Source organism: Gobio gobio (assembly GCF_949357685.1).
Source record: "Gobio gobio genome assembly, chromosome: 2".
NCBI classification, from domain to species: Eukaryota; Metazoa; Chordata; class Actinopteri; order Cypriniformes; family Gobionidae; genus Gobio; species Gobio gobio.
The window spans coordinates 69,655,647-69,666,681 of record NC_137098.1 but is presented as its reverse complement, the minus strand read 5'-3'; the positions used below and the strand labels follow the sequence as shown (position 1 = coordinate 69,666,681).

The window sequence follows — 11,035 nt, the reverse complement described above, 5'->3', positions numbered from 1 at the left end:
CGGCCTCTCTGCATATCATTGGCTGCTTTTCAACGCGCAGAAGAAACGGGCGACACCGATTGGTGGATTTACGCGTCAGTCTCTTTGACGCGATTCTTTTTAAATAAAGAGCACGTTTGATTGGTGGATGCAGTGTTTGGTAAACAGCCTCCTCCCTCGGAGCAGTAATCGCTTTACAAAAGCTGTGGATCTCATTTTGTACAGGTCGTTAAATGTGAAATATTGTTCTTCACAAAACAGAAATACAATGTACACTGCAAAAAATGCTTTTCCTACTTGGTGTTTTTGTCTTGTTTCCAGTCCAAATATCTAAACAGTCTTTAACCAAGACGCTTTTAAGTCAAATTATATTTTGTCTTGTCTTGTCTTGTTCAAAATTAAGCATTTTTCTGTCTCTTTGGGACAGAAACAAGACAAGATTTCCAACAGGTTTAAGACCATCTATAATGTCTCAATATTTAGCACTGTATAAAGTCAAGACCAAATGTTGTTACAGTAAACATTGTTTTAAACACTTGACAAATGAATATCCAATGGTGTAAATGTGGGGTTTTTTTCTAATATTTTTAGTGGCAGTTCATTGGAAAGCTATTTGTTTTAAATGTGAATTTTTTTAGATATTGTTCGTGAAGCTTGTCTACAAGCAGCCAACATGCTGAAGACTCGTATTTAAATGTTTAAATGGCGTTAAATGAAGACCAAGTAGACGTAAACTTGTAATTGTAAGACATCGGTATCAAATGCTGGGATTTCTCTCTGGGAGTGGCTCAGAAAAACATAGCGTGTCTTTTGTTTAGTGTTCGGCTAGTCTGTTTGCTTAAGCTAATTCAGACTATAAACACATATCTAACTGCACTACAAAAATTGCACAACACTTTTACTTTGAACTCTATGGCAGTTTTAAACAGAGTCGGACAGTAGTGGAGTATTTGTACTCTGCATTTTTTAAGTGTCTATACTTTATCAGCGTGTTTTTCTTGGAAATCTTTTACTTCACAACATTTCAAAGCATAGCATAATGTCATACTTTTTATTGCACCACGTTCCATATTGAATATCATTTAATACTTAATTACATTAAAAATGTAGTATTGTATACTTTCACTCTAGTAAAAGTAATTCAAATTTTACTTGAGTACAAATAAGAAAGTACAATATGTATTTTTTTTTAATTCTTAAATCAAGATGCTTTTACTGGATAAGTAAATTTTTGTCTGGTTCAAAAAAAAATTTTTATGTCTGTTTGGGACATAAACAAGACAAGATTTCAAACAGGTTGGTATTTAAGGATTAATCAAGGCCATTGTTAATGTCTCAATATTTAGCACTGTACAAAGTCAAGACCAAATGTTATTACAGTAAACATTGTTTTAAACACTTGAGAAATGAATATCCAATGGTGTAAATGTGTTTTTTTTTTTTAATAATTTGAATGAAAGTTAATGGGAAAATGTGTTTTAAATGTGAATTTTAGATATTGTTCTTGAAGCTTGTCTTCAACCATCTATCATGGCAGCCAACATGCTGAAGACTCGTATTTAAATGTTTAAATGGCGTTAAATGAAGACCAAGTGGACGTAAACTTGTAATTGTAAGACATCAGTATCAAATGCTGGGATTCTCTCTGGGAGTGGCTCAGAAAAACATAGCATGTCTTTTGTTTAGTGTTCGGCTAGCCTGTTTGCTTAAGCTAATTCAGACTATAAACACATCTAACTGCACTACATTAAACAAAAAAATTGCACAAGTCTATACACTTTTACTTTTAACTCTATGGCAGTTTTAACAGAGGCGGACAGTACTGGAGTATTTTTACTCTGCTTAAGTACATTTTTTTAAGTGTCAATACTTTATCAGCGTGTTTTTCTTTGGAAATCTTTTACTTCACAACATTCCAAAGCATAATGTCATACTTTTTATTGCACTACATTCCATATTGAATATCATTTAATACTTAATTACATTAAAAATGTAGTATTGTATACTTTTACTCTAGTAAAAGTAATTCAAATTTTACTTGAGTACAAGAAAGTACTATATGTAATTTTTTTATGTAATTAAGCATTAAAGGTAAAACAAAAACAAACTTGTATTTATGAAATCTAGTGCAGTAAAAAAGTATGCCATTATATATTATGCTTTGGAATGTAGTGAAGTAAAAGTTTTCCAAAAAAAATCACTGATAAAGTATACACTTGAAAAATGTACTTGAGTAGAAAGTAAAAATACTTCACTACTGTCCGTCTCTGGTTTTAAAGGTGACGAAAGCAAGTAAAGGCTGCACACAAACGGGAGTCTAGTCTGCACACTTTTCAGGAAGATTGTTGCGGAAGTGGAGAATTAAAGTAAAAACAACTTTTGGGACAGAAACAAACAAGACCCCCAATGGCAGATCATTTGGTTTGTTTTAAGCAAAAACTCACTTCTTTTAGATTTTTATTTTCCAGAAAGAAAGAAAAAATATCTTATGCCATTGTACTTATCTAGTAGATGCATCTTGATTGAAGAATTTTTAATATATTTAGACTGGAAACAAGACAAAAAAACGAATAGCTACGATGGTAAACCACATTTTCTGACAAAACAGCTATTTCTACTACAAAAAAATTTGGTAAATTATTGTAAACAAACAAAGAAATGTTCAGAAAACACTCGCAAATTCTTTATTGATTATTGTTGTATATAATGAAGAATAACTAGTAATTATGGCATTTGATATTGAACGGTTTTAAGCATCAGTAAACCATTAGCACCATGGTTGTCGTAAAAGAATTAAACTTAACAAAACGTGTATTCTTTCTTATCAAGAGATGCTACATTTCTAATTAAGCAATATTATGAATATTTGAAATGTAGAATTACAGGAAATTAAGAATGCTAAAAGACAGTTTATTGTACCATTGCAAAATAAATCCCAGAAAAGAGATCTTATTTCAAGTTTTGTTTCCATACTCAAAAATATAATTAGCTGACGCGCCAACGGGGCAAGACTTTTGAAGGCCACGAGGATTGGAGTTCACCACTTCAGTCGTCGGGAGAGACAACCTGCAACAAACAATCCATATGTAAATATTTGACTTGAATGCAACTGATGAATTTGGCAGTGAATGTAATACCTCTCTTGTCGGCCGTCTTGCTGCGCGGTCGTGGAAGAGTGAAGTCAACGTGGAAAGACGATGACGGTTCAGGAGTCTTCAAAACCTCCTCAAGTTTCGCCTGTTCCTGATTCTCCTACAGTGAAAAAAATTATCTATCATTATCTAGCTTCCTTATTACTCTCTCGCCATAATATAATAATAAAAAACGTTCAAGGCCTACTTTATCGTACTTTTACTTGTAAAAGCATTATTTGTGAATTAGAGCCCTTACATCAGATGGGCTTTGTTGGAGTTTGATTTTGAGTTTTGGCGTGTTTTGGCTGTCCTTCTCCCTCTCTTTCTCCTTCTCTTTCTCCCTCTGTTGAAGGATAGCATTGCGAGTGGCTCTGTACTCCAGAGCGAAGTCACTGACGGTCTTACAAAACGCCTCTGCGCTCGTTTCCCTCACCATGGAGCGCGAGTAACCGAGGAAGAGCAGGAACGAGTGGAATCTGGGAGAAAGGAGAAATTAACCTTTAGACTTTGTTTTGAGAAAGGGATTTAAACGCTAAGCACTATTTGTAGGTGAACACAAATTCAATAAATTAACTATACCAGTGAAGAGTTTTGACAAACTGGATTGAGTTAATGTTAAATGCTTGAAATGGTCCGATCAAACAGACGAGCTACTGGAGCTCAAACTGCTCAAGAAGTTAATGCTGCACTATGGGAAGAAAGGCAAGCCGGCGGAGGCAGTGATGCTTTGGGCAATGTTCTGTGGGACCAACACAATATTAGGTAATGTTATGCCTGATCGGAGTATAAGAGCATAAGGAATATTTGCATGTGGATCAGTGCAAATCTTTCCATGAAAATGCCTCAGATACGTTGCCGTTTAATTGTATTTAGCAAATGGTTTTACCGGTTGATGACTCTGCGGTGAACAGCTCGTAGCACCTTCAACCTCTCCTCACAGTCTTTCAGAAACTGAGGGAGCGCTGCCTCTTCTCCGGCTTCCTCTTTTCTTCTTCCACCTTTCTTCTTCTTTCCATCCTTCTCAAGAAGTCTTAGTTGATCCCAGGATGCTTTGCAAAGGGATTCAAGCTGGGAGAGATTCTGCTGCACTTGTGTGTAGTCGCACTAGTGTGCAATTGTTTATGAGAGACAGGAAAAAAGAGACGAAAACAAATAACAGGCTTCAAATTAACTGGATGTCATTAAAAAGATTATACATTTTTACTAGTCAAACTTTTGACACAACTAAAGCCTTACTAGGACACAGTCTAACGATTGAGAAGCACCCTCTGTATAGTCATGTGTTTCCCACAATGCAATGCACAGAAATTCCTGTGTCATTTTTCACTAACATTAAGGGCAATTTTCCACAGCGCTGAATTCAAAATGCAATTTGACCATTTATTTCCCAGCTGATAGATAACACCTCTGGCTGAAGTAAACGTGCAGTATATTGTGTGATTTGAAATGTTTGCTGTTTCACATTCAGCGCATAATGCACAATCTTCTTCCACATACCTTGCTGGCTTTTGTGACGGCAGTGATGTCTGAGTAGAGATCAGAGGATTGTGGGTAAAGCTGGAGCAATAACACGCACACGTGATGAAGAAGAGGCCGCCGGCCGTGTGTGTCTCTCACCTGAGAGAGTTTGCCCAGGTAACTCAACTCAAAGCCCCTCGCCTGTACAAAACACACACCGTCATGCAATGTGCGGGAGAATCAGGTGTCGCAGTGCACACATCTCTCCACAGGCATTCTCACCTTACAGCCGTTCAGGAAGTTGCCGATGGCCAGCACAGTTGCGAGTATGCAGCGGAACGTCTGATTGGCCGCTAGCTGCTCCATGGCGAGCTTCAGATGGAAGAGTGGCTCTGCGATTTCCTGTTTGCACACACATAAGCCCAGCATGAGGAGCACAAATGAGCAGACAACAGAAATCAAAATGCTTTTTAGTCGATAGAGATTTGACCGTATTACAAACAATAATGGATAATCCCAGCTAACATAAATATATTCTGAGAACATTTTGGTAACATTCCCATTAAATTATGAAAATGTTATTTCTGAATGATTTCTGAAGGTATGGACTTGTGATTTGTATTCTACATGGTTCTACACTTGCTCACTCCTATTACCAACAAACAAAAGCCGCTACAAGAAGCATTTAAGAAGCAGAGGAATTTCATGCCAATAGGCATGAAATGATCCTGTGGTATGGGCCCTACATGGATTAGCCCAAGTATGGGCTAATTCAGATCAGGCCGACATGGGACCCATGGATAAACCCTTGTAGGGCTCATACCTCAAGCCTATATCGTGCGTACATTGGCCCCATGCATGCCATGTTAAAGGGTTAGTTCACCCAAAAATGAAAAATCTGTCATTAATTACTTCCCCTCATGTCGTTCGACACTCGTAAGACCTCCGTTCATCTTCAGACACAAATGAAGATATTTTAGTTGAAATCCGATGGCTCAGAAAGGCCTTCCTTGGCTCACCCTCAACTCCCCTAAATTTACACTCTCAAGACCCATAAAGGTACTAAAGAAGTCGTTACAAAGTTCATCTCACTACAGTGGTTCTACAATAACTTTATAAATCGAACTTATATAGTGATGACCGATTTCAAAACACGGCATCATGAAGCTTTGAAGCGTTATGAATCAGTGAGTCGATTCAGCAGTTTGGATTGGCAAAGTCACATGATTTCAGCAGACACGCGATCTGAATCATGAATCGACTCACTGAATCATAACACTGCGAAGCTTCATGATGCCGTGTTTTGAAATCGGTTATCACTATATAAGTCGTTATTTAGGTTTTTTTGCGCACAAAAACTATTCTCGTCGCTTTATAAAGTTATTGTAGAACCTGCACTGTAGTGAGATGGACTTTGTAATGACGTCTTTAGACGTCTTGAGAGTGTAAAGTGCATTGAGCCAATGGAGGCCTTTCAGAGCCATCAGATTTACACTAAAATATCTTCATTTGTGTTCCGAAGATGAACGGAGGTCTTACGGGTGTCCAACGACATGAGGGGAAGTCATTCATGACAGAATTTACATTTTGGGTGAACTAACCCTTTAACTGGGTAGGGTGTTGGGTGGTTGCTAGAAAATAGCTGTAAAAGTCAATTTAAAATGAGCATGTTTACATGCACACGATACGCTGATAGCTCCCAAAAATCAGCAAAAATCTAAAACACCCATTATCATGGTTACATGGATACATGCAAACCAATAACCTGGCAGACTTTATTAAAAATTATAGGTAATTCCATCGGTATAGTGGAATAGTGTAGTGGTATAGGCACATACTATGCCTATTTTACTCAAAAAAAGAAAACACAAGTTAAGATTAATTGATTGGTTTGAGTACCATTTTGTGAAGGAAAAAAAGGGTTTTGAGGCGGGGCAATAATTAATAGACTTTCACTCATGTCCTCCACTTCTGCAGTCATTTTTCTCTGTTTGCATCCACTCATTTCCTCATCTTGAATGTGGAGTTGTCAATACAACTGAAAAATTTGAGAGAACGTCACATAAGCTGACTTTATAAATTGATGTAGATTTTCCTAAAATGTTTTACTCGCCATTATGGAGATCAGTGTTCCCTTTGTTTGGGTACTTGGAACATTAATATTAGCCTATTATATTTTTCTTCATATATATATATATATATAGCGAACACTACTCAGTTTTTCTTCTCTCTCACCCTCTCCAGGTTGTCATGATCCAGCGTGAAGGCCCAGATCTGCAGTCTGGCGCTCAGATGAGGGACGTTTCCCAGGGTCATGAGACACTGCTCGGCGGGGCCCAGAGGTGAGCGCGGGGCCTGAGCCTTCGCCTCCTCGATCAGATGCAGCTCATCTTCGGTGGGAACCAGCATCTGCAACCTCTGAACCACAACAAAGGCATGGCACCAAACACTCCTGCTTTCATGGTAGACTACATATGCTTTGGTGAATATTACAAAATTAGACCATGTATTTAGAAAAGCAAGTTTAGACTGTAAAGTGTAGTCCACACCTGGATGTCTTCTCTGTCTAGTACAGTGTTGTCCATACTGAGTATGGCAGGAGGAAGCAGATGGGCCGGTGGTAGGCCGCTCAGGGCTATAGTGATGATGTTACTGCGCTTCACACCCAATACACACACACACGGCTGCTTCTGCTGCATGAACCAAAGCAGATAGAGAGAGATGTGGAGCACAAACTCTGAAAAGCTCAATACGTAGAGGCTTGAGGCTGGAATACACTACGATTTTTTGACCTGATTTTCAGTCTGGATGAGTCAACGCTATAGTTGCCTAAAGTCAGAGCCAGCTGGAGTTGACAGATTTCACAGAAAATCAGCACAGACTCTGGTTTTAAAGCTTCAGACTTTGATTCCATACAGTCAGAGGAGATCAAACATGCTTGATATTTTGAGCTGACTTTAGAACGCGTCTCCTAGCAACAAGACTGTTAGTTTCGGAGCACCTTGAAACGTCTGTTATGCGTTTAGTGCAGGTTTTCAATCTTTTCCATGCCAGATGATCATTCTGGTAAGAGTGCATCCATTTTAAAATTTAAACGCCAGCTATATTTTCATGAAAAAATACCACATTTATCTAATATAAATATGAATAAAATATTATTAGGAAAATATTATAACTTATTTTTTCTACTGTTGTATTTTTTAAAAATGGTTTAAATAAATGTATTCTTTTAGTTATTTAATTAGTTATTATTTAATCTTAATTTTTATTTTTATTTTTTTAAACTTTTTTTCTTTAGACTATATTTTACACAAATCCCCATCTTAAAAATAAAGCTTCCAAAAGTATTTTTTCGCAGTGATAGAAGAACCATTTTTGGTTGCCCAAAGAACCTTTCATTGAAGAGGTCTTAAAATAACTTTTTTTTCCCCCTTAGTGTGAAAAACTTTTAAAAAATATAGCTGCAAGCAGCAATTATCAGGGTTCAAGCGCTTTAAGGCCTTTAAGTGCATGCTTAAAAAGGTATTATGTTTTCTTTATTAAGCCGGCACCTAGATCATTGATGGAAAACACCATTTTACTGAGGAAATATATGTTTTTAAAGATTTTTAACAGTTTTAGCGCCACCTATGGTCTGATCTCCATAAAAGTTGGCATGCTTCTTTAGAATCATATGCTGCATGTGCTCACCTAATTTTGTGAAGTTTTGAGTTTTCGTTTAGGATTTATAGACTTTTGGATATATTTTGCCACGCCCATTTTCTAACCCTCTGGGGTACTTCCTTTATCGGTCACACACAGGACCTGCGGGTCAAAAATGACCCGGTGGGCGGGATTAAGATTAAAAAGGTTTGAGCAAAATCAATTACTCAATTACTTTTCTTTTTTGGTGTTTTGAGATAATTTTATGATTTATAATTCATATTTATGTAATAATTATGACCCATTTTTCCCATTGAATATAATATATATATTTTTTTAAATTTTATTAAAGCTGTATTTAATTTTAGAGTCAAGCCTAGGCCTCATGAAAGCAATTTTTTAAATGAGATCAGTGCCATCCGGTGGACACATTGAGCATTTTTATCACGCAATAGCACATTTTTACCACTATAGTGGATCTTGCGTTTTATAATTTTTAAAAAAAAATCTTGGTGACTTTATTGGTACTTGGTATATGAACACACAAAAAAATTGGGGACAGGATTTGAAAAGTCTAAGTGGTCGTAAAAAAAAAAAGTCACACGAGTCAAAAATTACCCCCATAGGAAATTAATTTTTTTACGACCACTTAGACTTAGAAATGATCTCATTTCGTTCGAGTGGGACAGCCGTTTTAGTAAAAGTGGCCACGCCCACTTTGAAAGTTTTAGCCATACCGTCGCACACATGAATCGGAATGTCGACTTTCTTTTGATGATTATTGACAATCAGACTCCAGAGATCGTTCTGGACTTTTTGGTTCCAATCGGGCACTAGTTTGCAAAAGTAGGTTTTCAAAAAATCCAAAATACCCAAAAATTTCACAACTAATTGTTTAGGAGTTATGAGCCATTACATACTTTTGATCGCTGTAGCACCACCATCGGGCCGATTGGGGCGAGCCTTGGTGACATTGTAGATGGAGTGAGTGCCACCATCCCTCAAAGTTTCAAGTCTCTATGACTTACGGCTTGGTCTGGCCAATCATTTTAAGGGGAGAATGCTGATCACTACACTCTTGAAGCCCTAAATATCTAAAGAAACTTTTGTGGAATGGAAAGATTCGATGGATGTTAAAGGTTCCTTATGGAGCGATTGAAGACCTTGGGGTGAAAAGCCTGGTTTAGCATACGATGCCCTGTTTTTCTCTGTAACCATTTTTGTTTTAAAATCTATTCTGTTTAAAAGTCGTGTAGTGTATTCTAGCCTTTTAATGAAAGGTTTACTTTTGGGTTTCTATGCAAACATTAAAATCGTACCCGTCGCCGCTCCATCAGACTGCAGAGGGCGCTGTTGCTGCTGCGTTTGCTCTCAAACAGGTATTCCAGTCTATTGGTGTCTAGATGAACCGGCTCCAGACCGGCCCAGATCGACTGAGGCCCGAAGCGGCCCACTCTCGGCAAAGGCTGCAGACTCAACAGCGCGCTCCAGTGGAGCCTCAGAGTACGACAGGCCGGCGGCTGCGGAGACTCACTGGCTACAGGAAGAGGAGGGGCCGAAGGGGGAGGGGGCGGAGGGATGGGAGAGGCTGCAATCTGATTGGCCAAAGTGTGGGAGGAGTCTTCATCAATGCTGTCCAACTCAAGATCCTCGTCATCCCATAGGTCGGAGAAGTCGAGAGCGTTGAGGCGGAGCAGGGGGGCATGGCTTATGAGGGACGTCCCGGAGGTGTTGAGAAGAAAGGATTCGGCTTGTTTCATTGGGTCTTCTTGGTGATTTATGTTTAAAAAACTTGAAGTAAATGTTGTGCAAAATGATGCTTGTTCTGCTTAAACCCAATGGCCAAATATCCAGTCTCAATATAACTACTTCAGAGGAATGGTTTACCTTGATCAGTGTCCATTAATGGCTGCATGCAGCTTTGCAAATGATCCTCCAACGTTAAAAGATTTGCCTTGTACCAAGAAGCTCCATGTTCTCCAAAGTTTAAAAAAGCTAGTAAAGATAATCCATTCATAAAACGTGCAGCACACCTTTTCCAGCAGATGATGCAGCTCCTCTGAAAATCAGTCAACCTTGAGTTTGAGCTTCTCCAACCTCAGTCTGAGAAGCTTGCACATCATGTGATGTGTGTTTCAGAAGGCCCAGCTCTCCCGTTGCTTTTCAAGCATCTACGACTGCTCAAATGCTATAGATCCTTTCTTTTGCATTCTCCCACATCACGCCGTCATCTTGGTTTCAAGCGCTCTGTTGCATTGAAGCTCTTTTAGTGACCAGAGATGTGACTCTCCGTCTGTGTCCCAGACATTATGAGGGGTCGTTTAGACGGAAAAGAGTATGTGTGTGTGTATGAGTGTTTATTTGAGTTGCGCCCTTTCCCTTAATTTCCTTATCTCTTCAGCATCTCCTGTTTATATCACTGCTTCTGTACACACAACTTCACTATCCCTCAGTCTCCACCCTTATTCCCAGGTTATGATCGCTCTATAGAGTCAATCCATGCTGAGACTCAGACTGCATATGGATTTTTGGTCAGTCATCATTATTACTGTTGCTTATACTTGATTGTTTGGGATCTGAACAACCGTCTAATTCTAAGTAAATTGCGTAATATATTCAATGGTAATTGAGAGCCAAGCACCGAAGGTGCGATGGCACCTATTGTATCCGTTGGTTTTCCTATTATTATTCTTCTCCTGTTTTTCGCTCTGGCAGTCTATAGCAGCCTATAGAATCATAATCATAATACAACGAAGAGCACACTAAATTGGACGTGAGGCTGTATCTCAGCAACACTCAGCAACTAGCATATTCAGACCAAA

General features: G+C 38.4%; 1 protein-coding gene across 1 annotated transcript; it reads right to left on the bottom strand.

Moving 5' to 3' along the window:
* Window positions 1–1,427: 1,427 nt before the first annotated feature.
* LOC307142326 (FH1/FH2 domain-containing protein 1) lies at window positions 1,428–10,550 on the bottom strand. The gene is made up of 9 exons (XM_079843035.1): window positions 9,533–10,550; window positions 7,121–7,264; window positions 6,807–6,989; window positions 4,854–4,973; window positions 4,611–4,772; window positions 4,000–4,217; window positions 3,370–3,589; window positions 3,117–3,231; window positions 1,428–3,045 (listed from the first exon to the last, which is right to left on the bottom strand). Exons 1-9 carry the CDS (start codon window positions 9,971–9,973, stop codon window positions 3,017–3,019), a joined length of 1,632 nt encoding a protein of 543 aa, XP_079699161.1. The 5' UTR covers window positions 9,974–10,550; the 3' UTR covers window positions 1,428–3,016.
* Window positions 10,551–11,035: the final 485 nt, after the last annotated feature.

Coding starts and splice junctions, on each gene's coding strand:
- LOC307142326 (XM_079843035.1), bottom strand. CDS start 9,973: ATGAAACAAGCCGAATCCTTTCTTCTCAACACCTCCGGGACGTCCCTC. Junction 7,265..9,532: donor GTCTGATGGAGCGGCGACGG/GTACGATTTTAA, acceptor TGGTTCATGCAG/CAGAAGCAGCCGTGTGTGTG. Junction 3,590..3,999: donor CACCGCAGAGTCATCAACCG/GTAAAACCATTT, acceptor CCTTTCTCCCAG/ATTCCACTCGTTCCTGCTCT.